The sequence below is a fragment of the Trichogramma pretiosum genome, unplaced genomic scaffold, assembly GCF_000599845.2.
Source record: "Trichogramma pretiosum strain Unisexual culture from Peru unplaced genomic scaffold, Tpre_2.0 scaffold71, whole genome shotgun sequence".
Classification (NCBI taxonomy): domain Eukaryota; kingdom Metazoa; phylum Arthropoda; class Insecta; order Hymenoptera; family Trichogrammatidae; genus Trichogramma; species Trichogramma pretiosum.
In genome coordinates this window covers 348,330-369,276 of record NW_019640814.1, presented here as the reverse complement: position 1 = coordinate 369,276, position 20,947 = coordinate 348,330, and the positions used below count along the sequence as shown (strand labels likewise).

General features: G+C 32.4%; 5 protein-coding genes across 11 annotated transcripts; 2 read left to right on the top strand and 3 right to left on the bottom strand.

Annotated features, from left to right (window-relative positions):
* Positions 1-873: 873 nt before the first annotated feature.
* Positions 874-2,784, bottom strand: LOC106657667. Of its 2 annotated transcripts, none has more exons than XM_023462008.1 (3): positions 2,709-2,784; positions 1,732-1,897; positions 874-1,208 (listed from the first exon to the last, which is right to left on the bottom strand). In XM_023462008.1, the coding sequence occupies exons 2-3, from the start codon at positions 1,755-1,757 to the stop codon at positions 905-907; spliced, it is 330 nt and encodes a 109-aa protein (XP_023317776.1). In that variant the 5' UTR covers positions 1,758-1,897; positions 2,709-2,784; the 3' UTR covers positions 874-904. The 2 variants fall into 2 exon arrangements, with proteins under 2 accessions (XP_023317776.1, XP_023317778.1); XM_023462010.1 differs by having other exon boundaries at positions 2,718-2,757.
* Positions 2,785-3,105: 321 nt separating this feature from the next.
* LOC106657697 (transmembrane protein 165) lies at positions 3,106-6,271 on the top strand. Its single transcript, XM_014379334.2, has 6 exons — positions 3,106-3,257; positions 3,324-3,528; positions 3,714-3,889; positions 3,967-4,149; positions 4,259-4,364; positions 4,445-6,271. The coding sequence occupies exons 1-6, from the start codon at positions 3,123-3,125 to the stop codon at positions 4,543-4,545; spliced, it is 906 nt and encodes a 301-aa protein (XP_014234820.1). The 5' UTR covers positions 3,106-3,122; the 3' UTR covers positions 4,546-6,271.
* An 81-nt stretch (positions 6,272-6,352) lies between these two features.
* Positions 6,353-9,234, bottom strand: LOC106657696 (Krueppel homolog 1-like). 2 transcript variants are annotated; one of them, XM_014379332.2, is made up of 4 exons: positions 8,829-9,234; positions 8,069-8,139; positions 7,757-7,993; positions 6,353-7,668 (listed from the first exon to the last, which is right to left on the bottom strand). In XM_014379332.2, exons 3-4 carry the CDS (start codon positions 7,991-7,993, stop codon positions 6,673-6,675), a joined length of 1,233 nt encoding a protein of 410 aa, XP_014234818.1. In that variant the 5' UTR covers positions 8,069-8,139; positions 8,829-9,234; the 3' UTR covers positions 6,353-6,672. The 2 variants fall into 2 exon arrangements, with proteins under 2 accessions (XP_014234818.1, XP_023317771.1); XM_023462003.1 differs by lacking the exon at positions 8,069-8,139.
* Positions 9,235-9,690: 456 nt separating this feature from the next.
* LOC106657695 (myotubularin-related protein 6) lies at positions 9,691-13,005 on the top strand. Its single transcript, XM_014379331.2, has 13 exons — positions 9,691-10,042; positions 10,131-10,244; positions 10,311-10,473; positions 10,550-10,707; positions 10,850-10,975; positions 11,057-11,191; positions 11,272-11,404; positions 11,470-11,696; positions 11,772-12,022; positions 12,082-12,222; positions 12,282-12,408; positions 12,488-12,748; positions 12,821-13,005. Exons 1-13 carry the CDS (start codon positions 10,010-10,012, stop codon positions 12,971-12,973), a joined length of 2,022 nt encoding a protein of 673 aa, XP_014234817.1. The 5' UTR covers positions 9,691-10,009; the 3' UTR covers positions 12,974-13,005.
* Positions 13,006-13,188: 183 nt separating this feature from the next.
* LOC106657694 (E3 ubiquitin-protein ligase TRIM33) lies at positions 13,189-20,223 on the bottom strand. Of its 5 annotated transcripts, XM_014379330.2 has the most exons (15): positions 20,098-20,223; positions 19,238-19,643; positions 18,942-19,165; positions 18,588-18,859; positions 18,410-18,520; positions 18,023-18,330; positions 17,666-17,800; positions 17,067-17,599; positions 16,111-16,226; positions 15,601-16,000; positions 15,173-15,521; positions 14,941-15,082; positions 14,685-14,868; positions 14,456-14,608; positions 13,189-14,363 (listed from the first exon to the last, which is right to left on the bottom strand). In XM_014379330.2, exons 2-15 carry the CDS (start codon positions 19,590-19,592, stop codon positions 14,178-14,180), a joined length of 3,468 nt encoding a protein of 1,155 aa, XP_014234816.1. In that variant the 5' UTR covers positions 19,593-19,643; positions 20,098-20,223; the 3' UTR covers positions 13,189-14,177. The 5 variants fall into 5 exon arrangements, with proteins under 5 accessions (XP_014234816.1, XP_014234811.1, XP_014234814.1 ...); XM_014379325.2 differs by having other exon boundaries at positions 17,067-17,800; XM_014379328.2 differs by having other exon boundaries at positions 13,189-14,348; positions 17,067-17,800.
* Positions 20,224-20,947: the final 724 nt, after the last annotated feature.

Here is a 20,947-nt window from a genome sequence, read left to right as displayed (position 1 = left end):
GCTCTCGCGTATATATAATATGCACGCACAAACACACGCACACAGACGGAATCGAGCGTCGGTGTGTGCGTCTCCAATCCAACTCTTTTCTACAGTCCCACTCCTGACTCCTGGCTCTATACGGTCCCAGTGCGCCGTATTTACCGCGTCTTGTTGTATTGGTGTTTACAACGAGCGTATAATAGATGTGTCACGAGACTGCATTTCAGATGAAAGATGACGAGATAAATGGATGTTATTTTCGGAGTTTCGACTGTAAATAAATTGGACGGTAATCAACATTTCTATAAATGTTATTCCCGAGACGATTACAAAAAATAGCAATAGCGACGGTATTATTTGAAAAATAAAAGCATTCATCTTAATCTTGTATCTGCTTCTCGTGCAAATAAACTGTAAGAGATAGAAACTGACATAAGATATAAGGCGGCGCGCGTGGATAAAGTGCATTGACGCATTATGTAGTGGCCGCGCGTCAACACATACGCATGCATGTTTATGTATACATATATTGCATCTTACAGTACGTCAGGCATGTGTCGAACAGGCACATGCCTGTTCACATAAATCAGCTCGGCATGGGAATCGTCCATGTATACTTGAGTAATTCCATTTATACGGAGTTGGAGTAGTGTTGGCGCTTTTACCTCCACCTTTTCTATTCCACAATACCAATCGATCGGATGAATTAATAGAATTAAATGAGTCTCGTGCGTCGAGGGAGAACAAGAATAATGAATAAAAATAAACGAGAGTGCGTGAAATGCCTCGCGCCTTCTCGGAACGTAAGAACGGAGTCTTTAAATAATCGCATTGCGAAATCAAATAATGAGATGCAAATACAAAAAAATAAAAAAGTTTATTGTTGTTATATTTTTATACATCCTCGCTGTACGATTCATAATTACGTCGTCTTCTTTTTCTTCGTTCTCTTTCTCGGGGTCGCCGCCGCAGTGGCTGGTGCATCGTCCGATTCTTCTACATCGGCAGCATCGGTACGCGGCGTGCCCTTCTTTTTCTTCGGTTCTTTCTTGTCCTGCTGTCGCGTAATAACTTTTTTATTGGTATATAAGTTGTCTTCGGCGGATCTTAGGTGAGCGAACGGATCGACGAATGTATCGCCTAGCAGTTTATACGTGCAGCTTTCCGTTTTCATGCGTTCCTCGTTGACGAATCTTTCGTCGACGATGTCCTCGATATTGGTACACCTGCGAACATGAACATTAATGTGTTTTTAATCGAAATAAAAAGGAATGGAGAGTCTGTGTTAACTGATAAAATGTGCGCAGTAATTTAAAAAACCTTAACTTTACATTAAGGACAAAGACTAATGCCGATCAAAAATGTTAAAGGAGTATCTACATTCGCGTATAACAGTGTGAAATAACGTAGCTCGATTTCCAGCAGCTTTCGCGAAGTACACACATATAGATAAAGACGATTTATTTCGATCATTTTTCTCGGAATCGTAACTGATTCACGCCATTGTCGCATTGCAACAAGCGTATTTACGTGTAACGAAAAAAGGAACGAGTTGCATCTCTAAGAACACTCGACGTTTGCACCGATTTAGTCTTATTTTTTGGAACTCCAAATTCCACGGGATTGTAGTTAAAGAATTTCTATTGTTGATACGATCTTTTCTTCTCGTACAATGATAAATAAATCCAGAAAGAACAAAAACGACCGATGTTGCGTATACAAAAAAAGATTTTCTAACCTTTCACTTACCAATCAATTTTGAGAAAATCTTCCATGATGCTATATAGCCGCAACAATAGCTACTGTGCACACTGCAAAATGTTGTTTGTTTTGAGAAGACACGAGCCGACGATCAGCAACACGTGCGCCCGTGCTGGGTACTTCACGCTTTATCAGCTGGTGCAGTACGACCAACCTAAGTGCGAGGGAGCAATTCAAATTATTATTTTATATAAACCTGACATTTTAAAAAGTGCAAGATTTAAGTAATGTTATTTCAATAAATTTTGCGTCATTCTTAAGAAGATATCGATTGAAGCTTGTAACACTTGGACTTTTGATTCATAATTCTTATTACAATATAAGTAACGAAAAATTGTTCATTCAATTTTTTTGTCCACTTTGAACAATTATTTCTTTCGTGAAATTCTATACATTTAGTCGATCATTATGTTATATAATCTTATCCAACAAGGGAAATATTACGAATCAGATTATACAGCTTTCAAATGGGAGTGCACGATGGAAGAATACAAGATACCCGAAAGCGTGGCAAAATTCATATGATGCACACTGCTTAAGACGAAATGTACAATTACATAGATACATTTATCATCAAGTATAACAAAATAAAAAAATTATTTTCGAATAAATCGATTACTGAAAGCTCGAGCATCGAAATTGGATCTAAGTTCAGATGTACTCATTAGTCCATTTTTCTGTGCGTCATAAATATTTTGAATTAAAAATAGGCATTGCCTGACTGTCAAAGTAAGCAGTTTGCTGAAATCCACTGCTTATAAATACCATGAGGAACGAATTTCAACCTATTAAAAGTTCAATCGAGTATCAGACGAAGGAGATAACCGAGTTTGTCGCGATAAAGATCAGCAAGAACTTATCAAGAGCACACAAGTGCCAAACACCCACATACGTTACGTTGTCAACTAATTGAGTTTTTTTCTGCGTTATATACGAATCGCATATGTATCATGCATTGGACTTACACGGATTACCTGCGAGTAGCAAGTGGTAATTGTCAAATCACGAGTGAGATTGTCTGGCTGAACTCGTCGATCTATCTCTACGATTGTAATTGATGTTCTGTACGTGAGCTTATTGCGACCCAGTGCCAGTGGATAATGTGTATTTAATACATGTTTAATATCATACCTTCTCAAGCAATCGCGATGATTTGCCAGTTATAACCTCAAAATATGATCTTTTAAAAACGACCCCGTGGCAATTGCGCTCTTATTGAGCCCATGATCGCTTTGCGATCAGTCGATCAATTATCAGTCTCGCTCACAAACGGAATGTTGATTCGGAAATTATAGCAGCGGAGTCGGAATTTTTCTTTGCTGAAATTTCAACCTCGATTTTCATTGTGTTTAATAGTTAGAAAAATTTTATAATTTAAGATGGCTAAGCCTCCAGCTTGTGTAGGTCCTTGTTTATGTGTGACAGTATTAATTGTCTGCTTATTTATTGGCACGAGCACGGGAGAAAAAATGCCTACCGATGTTGAGAAAATTTATGACACCACACTGTCGAACGTAAGTCTTTAATATTATCGATATTTTTTAGTAACAATTGTTTAATGCGTAATATTCATTTCACAGAACATTGACACTAACACAGAGTCTAGTGATATATTGCCAGATTTAGGATTTATTCATGCATTTGTTGCATCCTTATCTGTGATTTTAGTTTCGGAATTAGGAGACAAGACATTTTTCATAGCTGCCATCATGGCTATGAAACATCCCAGATTGACTGTATTTGCTGGAGCTATAAGTGCCCTTGCACTAATGACTATTTTATCAGGTTTGATTTTTTAATAGTAAAAATATCAAGAGAACAAAAGTCCCAGGGCAGGAAAAATCAGATATTGAGTCTGAATAACCAGCACACTGGGACTTTCTTTTCAACTAGTTTAGTTATTATTAATTTGATTTTTTGAGAATGCTCCAAAAGAAAATAAAAATTGTAATATTTATTTATTTGTTTAGTTCTTTTTGGATGGGCTGCTAACATCATTCCAAAACAATATGTATATTACATATCAACTGCTTTATTTGCTTTATTTGGTCTGAAGATGTTAAAAGATGGATTTTCCATGTCTGCTAATGAAGGACAAGAGGAACTTGAAGAGGTCCAATCTGATCTTAGAAAAAAAGAAGAAGATGTAAGTCAATTATTTCATGAATACTACTATTATCATTTGAAAACATGAATTAAATTTGATTATTTTTACAAATTTAGTTTGAGAAACAAGTTGGTTCTACCCTTGTACAAGACCCAGAAACTGGTGCAATCAGAAAATGCCCTAAAAGAAGCGTTGTAATGATGATTTCAAGAATATTTTTACAAGCTTTTTCTCTTACTTTCTTAGCGGAATGGGGAGATAGATCTCAACTTACAACAATTATTCTTGGAGCGCGTGAGGTAATGTTTTTTTGTTAAATTTTCTTTAAAATTATAAATCTGTTATATTATTATTTATGTAAAAACATCAAATTTCATTGACACTGTTCATGACTTTGATTATCTATAGGATGTTTATGGAGTGGTGGTTGGTGGAATTTTGGGACATTCCATATGTACTGGTTTAGCTGTGCTGGGAGGACGTATGATTGCCCAGAGGATTTCCGTTAGAACTGGTATTGATTTACTTAGATTATCTGAATGATAATATGACATGATATGATTAGATTATAAAAGTTATTTTTTTGTTTTTCAGTCACTATCATTGGCGGAATTGTCTTCTTAATATTTGCAGTTACATCTTTATTTGTTAATCCCACTGAAGCATCTAAAGAATCAAAAGAAGCAAATATCTAACGAAATCATTAAATGATTTGAAATTATGTTAAATTCACGTTTCAGTATTATAAAATGATTCAAATATTTTGAATCACAATTCACACTGCTTCATTCACTGTTGGTGCTAAATAGTTGTTGAAATTACTTTTTTTTATTTTTGATAATGTTCACTGTAGTTATTATAATTGAAGTTATCAAAAAATTAATTTTTTTTATCAAACAATGGGTTGAAGTGTGGATTAATTAAATACTGATGAATTGTGACACTTACCATCAAGTTGGTTAGTTAGTTTCATATAATACATTTGTACTACAAGATGCGGAGTAGGTTACCACATAAATAGGAAAAAATTTACTTGGAATTTTTAAAATGATCATGCTAGAAAAAGAACAATTCAGCAATTTTTCAACGACGTTAGTTAATAAACTTACATATTTTCAACATGATTGTTTGACATATATTCCTTGGAGATTGATGCTCTGAATGCAAACTTTTGCCTTTTTTGCATATATTTTTGTATATAACATCATTTTGAAAATCAAAATTTATTTTTAAATTTTTGGAAGTAATATTTAATTAGCTTCTAGAAGATACTTTATATGTTTTGTAGTTAAAAAAGATTTTATCACTATGATACCATAGTAAATGTGTATTGTGTAAGTTTGTCACAATTTAGTGACTTGAAATATATGTACAGATTGTAATATAGAAAAAGCATTCAATTTTGTAAACTTTTAAAGAAACATTTCAATGTTTTCGTTTTCAGAGTGAATTTGAGTTTGTTCTTAAATTTGTAAAATAGTCTAATAAAATTTTGAAAAAAATGATTAATTTTTTAAAGGAAATTATTTATGTTTGAAATATTTAATTACTGTGATACTTGAAAATACAATTTTTAATGGTATGCACATAACATGAATCGTAAGTGTAATATAAAAATTCTGCATAAGTAATATACTGAAATAATTATTTATCACAGGAGGATTCAAATAAACTACTTCAACCAATTACTATTTTATTATGTATTTTCAATATTATCTATATTTTGGTTGACATTTTTATATTATTAATATTTAACTTATTACATTGGATGACTTATTAGTAAATTGTTAAAATTTAGTTGGCAAAATGTATACAAAATAATAATATTGCATAAAATTAAAAAAGTTTAATCTACATTTGAGCTTTTTAATGTAATCTGTATCATTTGACATTATATTTGCCCCTTCCACAACTGAACCAATAACAAGATCGTGAGATTATCATCAATAAAGATGTAACTAAGTTAAATGAATGTACAAGATTAACAGTATAAAAGTATAAAATATGTGAATATTTTGTAATTAAATAATTTTTCTGAGGATAATATTATGTGTAGCCCTCATAATAATTGTTCAATAAAGGTAAATTAATAACTGACTTCTCAAGAGCATAAACAAATGAACTTTAAATAGTTCAGTATTTTATATATGAAGTGACTATCCAGGCAAAAATGGAGTACAAAATCATTTTTATGTACATAATTTGAATAGCAATCAGTTTTCTTTAATTTTTTGAAACTTCAAAATGGAAAGATGAATTAATCAACCAAAATTGTGTTTTAAAATTAAAATTAAAATTTTTGTTCAAGTATTTTATCCTGAACAGCCAGATCCTAATGTACATTAGTAAAAAAATTAAAAATATATTGATTAAAATATTTATGCTGTTACATTTTGTTGAAATACATTCTTTGATTAAAAAATTGTAAGAAAAACTAACAATAATCATTTTTCACACTCTATAAATATTTAAAATAAGATATAAAATAAGATATCATTCAAGTAAATTTGTCGCCTAATTTTATTTACACAACAAATTTCTATAGTGAGAGATCAACTATTTTTAATACCACTTACTTAATGAACTATTTGTAAATGTAAAAATCAGAAATTCAATTTGATCCATTTAAAAAATATATAATCGAATAGTATGTACTGCATTCAAATACATAAGGTATAAAACATTCTGAAATCAAATCTGAGGCAGTTCTCTCTTATAGTAAGCATTTGATTAGTTTGCTTACACTGTGGGCACTTTTGATTAGTATAGCAAGAGACAAAATGTTATTTCACGCCAGTATGAGAGAAAATTTTTTAAAATTATTAACTTGATTTTGATTCTCTTCGGTTTTCTGTTTCTGTCATTGATTCAGAAGCATTTGTTATTGTGCTTTCTAAATTACTTGAATTAGAGATTAATATTCTTTCAGTCTCAGTTGAACGATCTATAGAATTACAAACATAGTCTCCACTAAGAGAAGGAGTAACATTATCATTGTGTACTTCAGAAGTTGATGCAACTGGATGTTTCTTGAAATGAGTTGATAAATTACCGCTGTGATAAAACTGTTTTCCACAAACCTTGCAGTGAAAAGGTTTGACACCAGAATGTATTCTCTCATGTATTGAAAGATTACCACTGTGACGAAATTCTTTGCCACAAATATTACACTTAAAAGGCTTAACTCCTGAATGTGTTCTTAAATGAGTTGATAAGTTTCCACTATGACTGAACATTTTACCACATACTTTGCATGCATATGGTCTTTCTCCTGAATGTGTTCTCATATGTATTGCTAAGTTACCACTGTGTGTAAAAGATTTATCGCACTCTTTGCACTTGTAAGGTCTTTCACCATTATGAGTCCTCATGTGAATGAATAAATTACTTTTATGTCCAAATTCTTTAAAACAAATTTCACATTGACATTTAGCAGGTTTCTTTGTAGTACCACTTGCATTATTGGATTTGGTTCCTCGATTACTTGTGTTTCGTTTGATCACAGCGGTATTTTGTTGAGCAGCTGCAGCAAGGGCAGGGTTCATTAAAATACCATTCGTAATTATAGCCGATGCTAATCCAGAATTGATAGTTCCACTCTCTGCATTTGAAGAATCCACGGCTTGATTTATGCTAGATTGTATGTTTGATAATTGCTGTTGATTTATAACAAAAGTATTGTTCTGATGCTGTTGCTGTTGTTGTTGGTGTTGATGCTGGTGTTGTTGTTGTTGTTGTTGTTGTTGTTGTTGTTGTAGCTGCTGCTGCAGTTGTAAATGTTGATTTAAATAACTGGCACTTACAGCAGGAATTTGTTGCTATAAAGAAATAAAATTAGGTTTGTTGAAATATTCATAATAAATAAACGAAAAATTAAATCATTGCTTATTATTTAGTTAAACTTACATTTACAGCTCTACTATCCATTTTACCAGGGTTATCGGATTTTTGAACCGAGTTCTTTGTATACGGTGTTTGTAAAGCTTGATCCCACAGATGAGGCAATTGGTGATAGGTGTACTGTGTATTTTGATTATCGAATACTGTGCAGTCCACGACCTCGTTCGCACCGACAGGCATATTTTGGAGGTTTCTGTCTTCGACACCACTATACTCTTGTTTTATTTGCACCGAGCTGAACATCTGTAAGACGAAAAGAACCACGTAAAAATATGCAATAATTGCAATCGAAAGAAGAACAATCAAGTTCCATTGTACCCTTTGAAAATAGCTTTGACAATATCCTTTTCTACCCTGCCGACTTTTGAATACTGACTCAATCGGAGCAACTAAAACAATAAAATGTTGGATTTATCAAGCTTCAGTTTATATCTCGCCTACGAGCAGAGCACTAGCAGTAAAGCGGTGCACGAACACAACGCAGCATTAAAGTGTATAGGTAAAATAGACGTTGCTCCGTTTTGCTCTCTCGGGCTGCTGCAAATGCCAAGTGCCTCGGCGCTCTCTATTTGCACCCACACAAACACGCACACAAACAAGCGCACATACTGATGTATACACAGTGGGCACTCACACAATTACCCACGTCACGCACACACGGCACACGCACTTTAGCAATACTGTGGTCCGTGACTCCTATATTTGACTCGAGATTGTGGTTCTCTACTACGTGTAAAATACACGTTAAAAAATATGCATTCGCTCAAAACTTATTTTTAATAATCATTGTTGAAAATGAATCCTAACGTCAATGGGAAAAAACGATATTGTAATAAACAACAATGGAAATCGAGAAATCATTCATTAAACAAATTATTACGTTGCCAGAGTAAAGTCAGCTTCGCCAACGCATTTTCATCATCTCGCGAGTCATTGCTGATGCGTACGATATAAGCTATATTAATAACATTATGCACGGACAGTCCAGCTACTGGCGATAAATTGACTCTCGGACGCATTTTTCAAAATTTGGTTATGTATTTGCATACACAGCAGTCAACGTGAGTAAAATACACACCTATAAATGTATATCATTCGGATGTATGCGGTCGATTGTGCTCAAAAAAAGCAACGTCCATCAAAATAATCAGTTGCAAGTAATCGCAGCGAGGCGACGTGTCTCGAGCCTAACGACGACCGTATTACATGCAACGGGGTCAAAATCAAATTGTAGACCGAGCGCCCAAGTCTGCTCCAAACTGCGACGACGACTATGATGATGATGATGATGATGATGAAGACGATGATGATGATGATGATTACTATGATCACTATTATGTATCTCGGATACACGATATAAACACGCACAAACACTTGTAGCCCGCGTACTTGTACTCCGCCTGCACATATATATAGTTGCGCCCGTATAGACTCAGTCAGCGAATATAAGGCATACACAAGCGAGCTGAGCGACGATCATAATGCGCTGGGCTAGGCCACTTATGGAATAGCTTGACTCGACTCGTCAGACCGACGGCGCAAACCACTGGCTATATACTCAAATGCGCAAGCCGAGAGCACCTAATACCTATCCTGCTATTACAATGCACGCACACACATTCGGGCATGCTGAAACATCAATTCACCGTTGCAGGTGCACTCCTCTTATAGGAAAGGATCTCGCGGACGAATATCTTTTGGATTTGACGTCAGACGAGATGGGTGGACTAACTTTTACCCGCAATGTTTTTCAATGCTAATAACTTCGTCCTTGGCTTTAGAAATTTTGCGCAATTTTTTCTTGAAATCACATATTTTATCGAGAGATCTTTAAAAACCTGTCTGGCCCATATATTTTTAATTTTCCCATGCAATAAACCTTGATCGAACAGATGACGAGTTCGTCGATAATTGCAGTTTTCTGCAAGGATCGATTCGTGAATGTTGTATACTACGCTCGATTGTGACGTGACAATGAATGAACAGTAAAAGATAGTCTCTGGGCCGCAGGCTCCATCAAAAAGTCGTATCGTGTGCAATATGTGTAGTACATAATAGTGGTCGAACAAACAGTGTATATATTTGCACTGCGAGTGGTTTGGCCAACTCGAGTAATTTTTTCTCCGAACTTTAAAACCCTTTATCAATCAGTCGGAGTCATGCATTTTCTGTGAACTTCATTTATCCTTAATTTGTCATCTCCTTAACTAAAAAATCCTTCGAATCTCTTAGGGTCATTAAGACAATTTTTTCATCAAAATGAACGTTTCCGAGATTATCAAAGTTCCCAAGGTCAGTGAAATAATTTTACTTTTTAGAGATTAAATTTAATTTATCCATTATTTAAACAGTTACATTTTTATTCAATTCTTTTTTGTAGGTTGACAATGTTTTGATGTTAGATAAATTTGGTGTCAAACCAACTTTAGGTACATTTTACTTGACAGAAACGCATTTTATATTCATGGAACCTAGTGGAAAGAAAAAAATTTGGGTTTGTTTAATGATTTAATAGTCTTAAGAAATAAATCATTTTTCTAATGAACAGTTTAATGTTCAGGTTCTAAATACACACATTGCAAGTGTTGAAAAGCAACCTCTATCAACAAGTGGATCTCCGTTGCATATAAAATGTAAAAACTTTTTTGTTGTTACATTTATTATTCCTAGAGAACGAGACTGTCATGAAGTATTTTTGGTACTTTCAAAATTATCATCACCATGTAATAATTTGATAAAATATTTTCATAAGTTTTCCTAAATATAAATAAATTCCATAATAATTTGTTTTTTTTTCAGTAAGAATTGATGACATTTACTGTTTCGACTATAAAGGCAATAATGAAGGTCTGTCCCAAGAATTTGGTTGGCATTTTTTTAGTACGCAAGATGAATTTCTTAGACAAGGTGTTCCTAATGAAGAGTGGTCTTTGTCTTACCTCAATGTTAATTATGAAGTAAGTTAATGTAAAAGTATCTCTATTAATTTAGTTGTGCATGACCATATCAATTAAAAAATATTTTTTAATCGATTGATTTTACAAAACTTATGTGCTAATGTAATTTATACAAATTTTTTATTATAAATTTATTTTTCAGCTCTGTGAAACATATCCAAAATATTTATATGTTCCTAGTTCTTGTAGTAACACTATTCTATCAGGTAGTGCTAAATTTCGGAGTAAAGGAAGGCTCCCTGTTTTGACTTATTTGTATAATAATAAGGTTAGTGATTTGAAATAAATTTAATTTTGAAATAAATTTCATTGTTTATTTATAAATGCATGTAACATGAGTCATTTTTAGGCCTCCATTTGTAGATGTAGTCAGCCTTTATCTGGATTTAATGCTCGCTGCTGTATGGACGAACAAATGATGTGTAATTTACTTGGTACAAACCCTAAAGCCAAATATCTTTATGTTGTAGATACAAGACCAAGAGTAAGTTCAAATGATAACTATGGAAAAGAATCTTGAATAATTGATCATTACCCCTAAACTATAATTTTAATTTTATCTAGATAAATGCAATGGCAAATCGAGCTGCAGGAAAGGGCTATGAAAACGAAAACTTTTATGAGAATATTAAATTTCAATTTTTTGGAATTGAAAATATACATGTCATGAGATCAAGTTTGTCAAAGTTAATAGAATGTATGTTTTTAGTTACTGATTTTAAATTTCACTGTAAATTTTGGTAACATCCCAATTTGTTGTAGTACAAAAGTGCACATCGATGAGCACTTTTTTAAATGGACTTGAAAGTAGTGGATGGTTAAAACACATCCGGGCCATTTTAGAAACTTCATGGTTTATAGCACGAAATGTAATAAATGGCATCAGTGTAGTTGTACATTGCAGTGATGGATGGGACAGAACTGCGCAAGTTTGCTCATTAGCTGCTCTGATGTTAGATCCTTTTTATAGAACTATTCATGGTTTCCAAGTAACATATTTTTTATGAACAACATTAAATCTAAATTAAATATGACTGAAAGTTAATATTGAATATTATTTAAAGGTATTAATAGAAAAAGATTGGCTATCTTTTGGGCATAAGTTTAGTGATCGCTGTGGTTTTACTACTGGTGATAACAAAGAGCTAGCCCCAGTGTTTACTCAATTTATTGATGCAACTTATCAGCTTTTTAAGCAATTCCCGTACATGTTTCAGTTTAATGAGCATTATTTAATAACACTGCATGATCATGTGCATAGCTGTCAGTACGGAACATTTATTGGTAATTGTGAAAAAGACAGACAAACATGGAAGTAAGTTTATAAACTTAAAAAATGAATTAAATGTATACCAATTGAAAATATGCTATTAGACTTTCAGAAAGAACATATTCACTTTGGGGTCATATAACTCAACACATTCATGAATACATAAATCCGTTATATTCAAGTAATCAATTGAAAGAAGAAGCTAGTCATATACTTAAACCAAAATTATTTCCTCAAAATATAGTGTAAGTATTTATGAATTGTAAATATACCTGAATATTAATTGTCTATCTTTTGCCAACAGATTATGGCGAAGCCTTTACTTTAGATTTGAGAATGGTGTTCATCCTAGAGAGTCTGTTGAAGATGTTTTAACTGTAGCTAGTAACCATATTACTTGTTTGGAAGACCATGTAAAAAGTTTAGTAAAGGTATGAAAGTAATATTCAAATAATGCAGAAAATAGATTATATTTATTATTATATACAAGAAACAAATGTATAATTTCAGAAAATTAATTCGGTAAATCAATTAAATTCAATAAATCATACAGAAGTAGCATCAAATAAAAATGAATCCGACATTGAAAATGTAAAAAGTAATCCAGTCGAAGATAAAATTAAACAATTAACAAGTGATACAATGAGCAAAAACAAGTTAGACATCAAGGAACTGGTTACTGAACTCAATGCAGTGGCCTTAGAATGGAAATCAATCAAAAGTATAAATGATTGTAAATGTGGAACTACTTTCGATGCTTTCAATAAAAAAGTAAGATTAAATTAAGATCGAGAGTAACGAAAATATTTCTTAACATTATTTTTTCAATTAATTGTGTTCTAGTATCATTGTTGGTGCTGTGGAAATGTTGTATGTCAAAGGTGCATGATCATGAATAGTGTTCAATCTGGGTATTCAAACCAAAAAATGATTCCAACTTGTAAATTTTGTTCTCCAGAATCAGCACCAAACACACCTTTATCTCCAAAAATTTAATAAAGAAATGATAGACGTTATATTAAAATTGATGTTAAATCATCTCTAATATTTATTAATTCTTATTTTTATACTGATCGAAAGGTAATCAAGATAAATTTATTAACACTAATTAAAATTGAGTTTTATTTTAGATATATCCTTTTTATCAAAAACCAAATAATGGATAGTTGATATTGGATGGTGAATATTTTGTAGAAATAAAAAATTATGAATATTTAGTCGAAAGTTTTATTAATAATTTCAAGTCTATAAATTACAGAAATATTTACCACATACACCTTTTATAATTTGTTCATCAAAAATATTTATGCACAAATCTAAATAAATGATGTTATGTTTATAGTTGAATGATTCATATAAGATTATATATAAAATGATAATATTTATTAAAATCTATGGATAAAAAAGCATTCAAAATCAAAATCAGTGTAGTACTAGTAAAATTCATCTGCAGCGTAAAGAATACATAAAAGTCAAATTAAGAAAAATACATTTTTCAAAATATTTACACACTTGGTCAAATAATCAATGTTTTTTATCAAAATTTTTTCCCACCACACAACTGTGATAATATACGAAAAAATGTTCAATATATGTAATCAATAACAATGGTTCTATCTGTATGAAACATTTAAAACAACACATACAAATTAATATCAAAATTGAATTTGAAAGTTATCTACGAAAAACCATTGTAAATTCTTAAAATTATTTCAGGCTTTATAAAAAAAATTCAAGGCCAGCTTGTATAAACCTCTAAATAAAGAGTAATTTTCGAAAAAGTTTTCGTACTTATTTTCATATAGGAAAGCTATAAAGAAAATTGATTGCAATATTTCATACTGAAATGAAATATTTTTCAAATAAGGGTTTACAATTTTAGATTCTACTTTGCTAATACTTAAGCTTTACGTAAACGTAACATGATTCAACCAAATTAACAATTTTTCAACGTACAACATGTCGTGCGGTACGTTCATATCATTTAACCAATAACATCACAATTCACAATTAAATTCATCCAAATATAATATTTATATAACCGTCGTAAAAAAATTCGATTACTGAAGTAATCAGTTAATATGCTTAAGGCAGTTCATTTTACATTTATACCCATTTATAAAACGATTCTCAGTATGAGATATAAAGAAAAGAAACCGACGAGTTTCAATAAATTTTTATAACACAAACGATCAGATCATTAATCAGTGACGATACGTCTGTATTTTCTATTCGGTGGGAAGACTTCTTCATCTTCTTCTTGTGTTTGGTTATATGAATTATCTTCAGTATATGATGGTACCCAAATTATCAATAGCTTCTCAAAAAAATCTTCAAGACTTCGTGCTTCCTGATAGACTTGAGATCCAACCTTTGAAGAATAAAACTTAAGATTATTTTAATATATTTGAATTGTAATGATCAACATAACTGCATATTAGAAAATATTATATTATAGAAAAATATTCTTATACGTACAAGATTAAATTTATAAGCATTTTTAAACATTAGTCTAACGTCAGATATGAGTTGTTTCAGATCGGTATAGTGATTTTCGTGTTCTCGATCAAGTTTGGCCTTAATGACTTCCAAAGCCATAGGCTTTTTAATAATACGATGGTATTCAGTTATCTGAAAAAGATTATTTGCTATTAAATACTTCTGAAAATTATAAACAATCATATAGCCTCAATAATAAATGTATTACCTCAGATGAAACGATTTCTCGGAACGGTAAGCTTTGTTCGTATTGGCAATACAGTTCCAAAACTAAACGTTGAGCAATTCTTAAATCGCGAGGGCTCAATTCATTTGGTTTTTCCTCTCCTGGTGGATCTTCTGAACAATCGTGTACATTTGTACAAAGCATACATTGCCAAGTCTCACTTTCACTGAAAATCAAGAATTAAACATCAAAGTAAAGTTTACTTTAAATTATATAAGGCATCGTAAATTAGGTTTACTTTGGAAAGTTTTTCAATTTTGGTATGTGGCAGTACAGATGGAAAACTTTTGGACACTTGTCACAACAAAGTACCATGTCACCACCGTCCATGCAAACAGCACACCAATCTTCGTTAGGATCATCTTTTTCCGTAGCCATAGCTGCAATTAACCATTTTTAAAATATATTTCATTAAAATTTGATGGCATGTTGATAAAAAAAAATAAAAAAATAATGAAAATAATACTAACGATCGGTAGGAGAGGTACTATCTAAAGCATTATTAGTTTCATCAGTGGAACTATCAACTTGCGAAGTCTGGGCATCACTTTGACCAGCTTGTGCTTCGGCTGTAACACTTATGCCATTACTATCGAGTTTTCTAATGACAACCATCAAATCATCTAAGGATTTACGACAAATGGTATCGATATTTTTTTCTGGTTCGTCATTGGCAACTTTTTCATTATTGAGCGCTGGGCTTGGAGTTTTTGGCATCGAAGAACTAACTGTATGACTCACATTGCTGTTTAAATTAGCAGGTGGTGTGACGGCAGGAGTTAATTCGGCAGGTTTCGGACTCGATGCATTATTTTTACTCTGCAATTATAAATTCATTTTAAATATTTTATGTTCGAAATTGAATAGATCAATAATGCATCATTAAATAGCTACTTACTGTTAAAGTATTATTATTGTTAACATTCGATTTTGGTATGGTTATTTTATACTCGCTGGGCAAAAGTTGAGACATATTTTTATTTGCAGTATGGGGACTGACCATGGGTTGATGGACATTTCCAGCCGAAGTTGTATTTTGAGGTGAATGCCATCGAGGCATTTGTGGTGGCTGTAGCTGCTGATGTTGCTGAGATTGCTTGTATGCAGCCATATAATTTTGTCTGTTTTGTAAGTTCATATTGTACGCTGGAGGTTGAGAATCATGCATTGAAACCATTGGCTGAGAAGAACGTTGATGCTGCTGGGACTGCTGCTGCTGCTGCTGCAGATTTGGGGAAGGGTAACGATTATAGTGAGGCATTCTGTATTGTTGTCCTGCGGCATTAGATACTGGCGTCCTGTGAAATTATAATCGTGAAATAAATTACAAAAATATGCTTAAAAAAGTTTATGTAAATCAGAAGTCAGAGAAATCATCCTATTTATCAATCAATTTAAAAGTTATTACCTGTAGGCTGGGGGGTTGTGTGCCAGTAAACCTCGAAGACTGGCATTTGGATTTAGAAGGCTCTCTTGCGGTGTCAAATGCGGCATTTGTTGCTGTGGATGCGTTGAGGATGTTACCTGTTATGCGTTTTGCAATATTCATTTTATCATGCTTTTAAGATGACCGATTATTATAAGTGATACGATTTAAAAAAAATTAATCGAATTTATTTGTCAAGTATTTTCAAAAGAGAGAGTGAGAAAGAAAGAGATAAAAAGATTCGTAAAAACATTCGTGTGTCAACAAAAGCTTTTCATGTTCAAATGACTAGGAAAAATAAAATTCGAATGTTTGATACTTTTACAGATATAATTTATTCACTTTTATACATAATACTGTGTATGAAAATTTAAATTGTTGCCAACTAATGTTCACTTGTCTTGAAAAACAAAATTTCGACGGTTTCTGATTGAGTCTTGAATATAAAAATATATTGATCTTTCATAGGATTAAGTAATTAATTCATCTTACTTTTTTTCTCTACTCTTGATTTTAGTTTCTTTTTGCTATTTTCATACTTCTCTTTGTCGTAAAGAAAAGAAACGAAGAAAAATATTTTAACTTGATTAAATCACTTTTAATTCATAGATTAAAATATACATTCACTCATGTAAAATCTCATTACAACGCGTTTCTCGAAGAAATACGGAAGCCAAGGTAAAAATGAAAATTTGTAAACACTTTAAAAGATTTGCACTAAATATTATTCAATGAAAACTGCGTAAATTTAGTTATTTTACTGTTTTCTAGTCATTCAAATAATTTATTGTTTTAAATTATAGGAAAATCTGGAGAAATATATTAGAAAAGTATCATTTTCATTTTGGCTTAGGTGACTTTGGAGTGAATTATTGTGAATAAAAATTAAAATGTAATAGAAATACTTAAAAAAAAAAAAAAAATTAAGACCAATGTACCTGTTGTTGATTTGGTCGCGGTGCCATCATCATTTGTGGTATATGTGGAGCATTTACTTGACGATTATTTATATTATATGCTCGAGCTTGAGATGATGCTCGTTGTTGTTGTTGTTGCTGCTGTTGTTGTTGTTGTTGTTGTTGTTGTTGTTGTTGTTGTGTCATAGAATACAAATAATTGTGTTGCAAATTTCCTTGATTTAGTAACATTGAATTTTGCATAGATATTTGAGGCTGTTGCTGCTGCAACCTCTGTTGTTGTTGTTGTTGTAATAGTATTTGTTGTTGTAGTTGTAGTTGTGGTTGCTGTTGTTGTTGTTGCTGTTGTTGTTGTTGGTGTTGTTGTTGTTGTTGTTGTTGTTGTGGTTGTTGTTGATGCTGCTGCTGCTGTTGTTGTTGCTGCTGCTGTTGAAGATGAAGCTGTGGCCCAAGTACGCATTGTAAAGGCTGAGCTATGTAACTTATACTTGACGCTCCTTGGTTACTGGCTGTTACGGGATGTATTGCAGTTATTGAGCCTTGTACACCGTCAACTATCAAATTATGAGAAATTGTATTTGGATCTCCTGATACTTCATTTGTTGGTGTCGTAGATTTACCAGGATAAAATGAAGCACCAGTTGCTGCTTGCATGGAGGCATTTTGTGTCTGCGCTGTTAAAGGAGGAGTGGCTACCTGAGTTGGTGGTGGAAAAACAACGCCGTCAACGATGACATTCCCAATGGTCTGTATTACTAATAAAAAACATCATAATTTGTAATTAATTAGAAGTAAATCATAGTAAAATTTTTAATTTTTTACGTGGATGCAATTTATACTGACAATTTTAATATGAATAACAAGTAAATCATTGTCAATTTTTACAGCAATTGAAACTCATTAAATAACTTGTAAAATTAAAATTTTTGGGAGAATTGTAATAGTTTTCTTGCATAATGCAGTTCTTTTATATTTACCTCTTATTAAATCATTCATCCTTTCCATACTAAGGTGTATTCTCACAGGCATATCTGGATTTGGAACTACATATGTTGTACTGTTTAGTCGATCTTTAAGATTATTTATGACTTTTTTACTATGCAATAAGTCTACGTCAGTTCCTTTTTCTAAAGTGTAAGAAATGTAAACAAGTAAATGATCATTCATAGTTGTGAGCCTTTGCAATTCTTGTTCTTTCGCATTAACAGTATTTTTTTTATTATCGCAAACTGTTTTCAATCTTTCTAGTAACTGTTTTCCTCTGGCTTTTATGGCTTCTGTTATCCTATAAAATGATAATATTGAAAGCTATTGATACTTGATAAAAATTATTCATTGCAAATTTAGATTAATGTAAAACATACTTTAAACATAATGTTGCAACTTCTTCACTTAGTTCTTTATATTTATCATTTATCATCTTCTTTCTCTCTGCACTGAGATATAAACCCCTTTTCAAGAGATTTTGTTTATTACTGTAAACCAATTTAAATTATTTTAGCATAACTTAGAATGCAAAAATATACAAACTAAAATTCATACCTTAAGTCTTCTAATAACTTGGTGACAGATGTACGAGTTTCATTTGCAATTTCATGAATAAATTTGTAGTCGTGTCCTCTGTGATCTGTCAGTTGGCAATTACGACATGTCAATGTATCGCATACAATGCAAAAAATTTCTTTCTGTTCATGTGGATGTACAGTGCAAAATATAAAATTTGGTTCTTCTTTTTTATCTTTTTCCGATTCCAATGTTATTTCATTTATTGGTTTTATTGTATGATCTTTCGTAACTTTGAGTTTTTGATGAGTCTATAACAACAGCAAATTTATAAGACTAGGACAATGGTGTAAAAAAAATATCTTATGACTGAAGAACATATGAATTACATACCAAAACACAACTATCGCAAATGAATTCTTCACATTCGACACACCAGCTGGAGGCAGGAACAATGTTACCTTCGTGAGGATTGCCACATTTTTTCTCTTCCTTTTCTGCAAGTTCATCTGCTATAGATGTATTGGAATCATCTTTTATAACTTTTGAAAACATCAGATTTTCAATGATATTTTTCGATGAGCTCTGCAATTGACAGATACTACACATAATTGTGACTGAAAAAAAAGTTTAATTAATCCCTGAAGGCTGCAGCAAGTTTAGCAATATTTTATAGAAAAATTACTAACCACCTGTGTCATTATCAGTTGCAGTTTTGGGGATAGTAGGCGACCTTAGCTCAGCCTGCACACAAGTCAAGCAAACAGAGTGTAGGCATTCCAGTAACTTGGTCGCATCCTCTTGAGTAAGTTGTTTCGAGCAAAGGCCACAGGTACGCATGATATTCTTGAACTCGGCACCGACGTAGTTTTCGAGGGCGTCGGCGGAGCTTTGCTCGGCTTGTTGCTCTGAAGGCCTCTCAGCCCGTTGTTCGGACTCAGAAGATTGCACTTGCATTGGTGCATCATTCATCTCCATCTCCATCTCTTCGTCTGCTGTATTCAATTCCACCTTCACATTTGACAATAAATGTGTTGGATCCATATTTATAGCCTATCTTTTCTCGTACACGATACTATACGAGCCAAGTACCACCTGAAATACTCGAGAAAAATGAGCTTATCACTAGAAGCATGAAGGATGGATGTTCCAAAAAAGAGCTCAAACCACTACCTACAGTGGTATGCACGGTTCAAAGTGCATAATGTATAAATGTATATACCTATGTATGTTTATGTCGTTATGTATACAGTTTGCATCAAGCCTCAAACTATCGTAAACGCTATCACAATTCGCACGGATCGCACTGCTACAACCTTACACAACTCATACAAACGTCACGCACACATACTCACTTTATTGGGACTTAACACGGAACTTAATATGATATAGTGTAGAGGAACAAGCGGTTATAATTTTCGTTTTAAATCACCATTCAATCCGTAAATAGGCCAACCCATTGTCAAAAATTATGTCTTTGCATCGCGGTATTTCAACTGGCGACCGAACTATTTAGTCGAATGGAAAATAAAAAGATGCATGGACTTACTTTGGTAGTCTTGACACTTGAAAGTACGAAGCAAACCACACTCATAAATACTCTCTATCACATCAAAGACAAGAGAGATCCACTGGCAAGTTGGATCTGATGCCGCTGTACGCCATGGAAGTGTATTACTGATACGCTACTATATACAGTTTTGGCCTTTAGCATAGAAATTACGCGCCTTCATCGCCAGTTGTCGCTCAAGTTTGCCAAATGTAGTCTTTAGGGGTCTTTTTGGTGATTCTTTGCGTTAACCATCAAATGAATGGATTTGAATTATGGAATAAATTTTAGTTATAAATGTACCGTTAAAAAAAGTATTTAGAGAGATCATCGCGAAAGTCTATGATGGTAATAATATTTTAACGAAGACTTAAATTATTTGAACATTTGATTTTTTAAATTATTTGAACATCGTTCGTGGATAAATTTTTGATTCTTAAAAATCAAAGCAACAGTCTTATAGAATGTTGAGATAAAATGTATGAATCTGCTTTTGTTCTTCAAATCAAACGTTAAAATTTAACATTATTTGCATAATTTCATTATTTTAATATATTAAATTGATCCTTTTCAAAAAATATGGAAAGGTATACGCCCCTATTTTCGATCAGTTACGCCCTATTTTCGGTCAACTTTGAATTCATTTTTTTATATAGGATTGAAACTTGATATCTGCATTTGATTAATATATTTCTGTTGCAGATGTTCTATTCATTCAACCAATTTTTTTTAAATATTTCTTACGTACAATTAAGTTGTCAATATTAATAATTGACCGGATATAGAGACATGACCGAAAATAGAGGCATATGTACCTTATTGTGAAAATTTTATTATATGCATACACATA

What these genes read in the sequence shown, in the direction of transcription:
- LOC106657696 (XM_014379332.2), bottom strand. Translation starts at nt 7,993, where the DNA reads ATGTTCAGCTCGGTGCAAATAAAACAAGAGTATAGTGGTGTCGAAGAC. An exon ending in TGGATAGTAGAGCTGTAAAT is followed by an intron (nt 7,669 to 7,756) that starts GTAAGTTTAACT and finishes ATTTCTTTATAG; the next exon opens with CAACAAATTCCTGCTGTAAG.
- LOC106657694 (XM_014379325.2), bottom strand. Translation starts at nt 19,592, where the DNA reads ATGGATCCAACACATTTATTGTCAAATGTGAAGGTGGAATTGAATACA. An exon ending in GTTGCAACATTATGTTTAAA is followed by an intron (nt 18,331 to 18,409) that starts GTATGTTTTACA and finishes ATCATTTTATAG; the next exon opens with GATAACAGAAGCCATAAAAG. An exon ending in CACAACCCCCCAGCCTACAG is followed by an intron (nt 16,001 to 16,110) that starts GTAATAACTTTT and finishes ATAATTTCACAG; the next exon opens with GACGCCAGTATCTAATGCCG.
- LOC106657697 (XM_014379334.2), top strand. Translation starts at nt 3,123, where the DNA reads ATGGCTAAGCCTCCAGCTTGTGTAGGTCCTTGTTTATGTGTGACAGTA. An exon ending in ATGACACCACACTGTCGAAC is followed by an intron (nt 3,258 to 3,323) that starts GTAAGTCTTTAA and finishes TTCATTTCACAG; the next exon opens with AACATTGACACTAACACAGA. An exon ending in TTAGAAAAAAAGAAGAAGAT is followed by an intron (nt 3,890 to 3,966) that starts GTAAGTCAATTA and finishes TTACAAATTTAG; the next exon opens with TTTGAGAAACAAGTTGGTTC.
- LOC106657695 (XM_014379331.2), top strand. Translation starts at nt 10,010, where the DNA reads ATGAACGTTTCCGAGATTATCAAAGTTCCCAAG. An exon ending in ACCTCAATGTTAATTATGAA is followed by an intron (nt 10,708 to 10,849) that starts GTAAGTTAATGT and finishes TTTATTTTTCAG; the next exon opens with CTCTGTGAAACATATCCAAA. An exon ending in ATGTAAAAAGTTTAGTAAAG is followed by an intron (nt 12,409 to 12,487) that starts GTATGAAAGTAA and finishes GTATAATTTCAG; the next exon opens with AAAATTAATTCGGTAAATCA.
- LOC106657667 (XM_023462008.1), bottom strand. Translation starts at nt 1,757, where the DNA reads ATGGAAGATTTTCTCAAAATTGATTG. An exon ending in GATTTTCTCAAAATTGATTG is followed by an intron (nt 1,209 to 1,731) that starts GTAAGTGAAAGG and finishes TCATGTTCGCAG; the next exon opens with GTGTACCAATATCGAGGACA.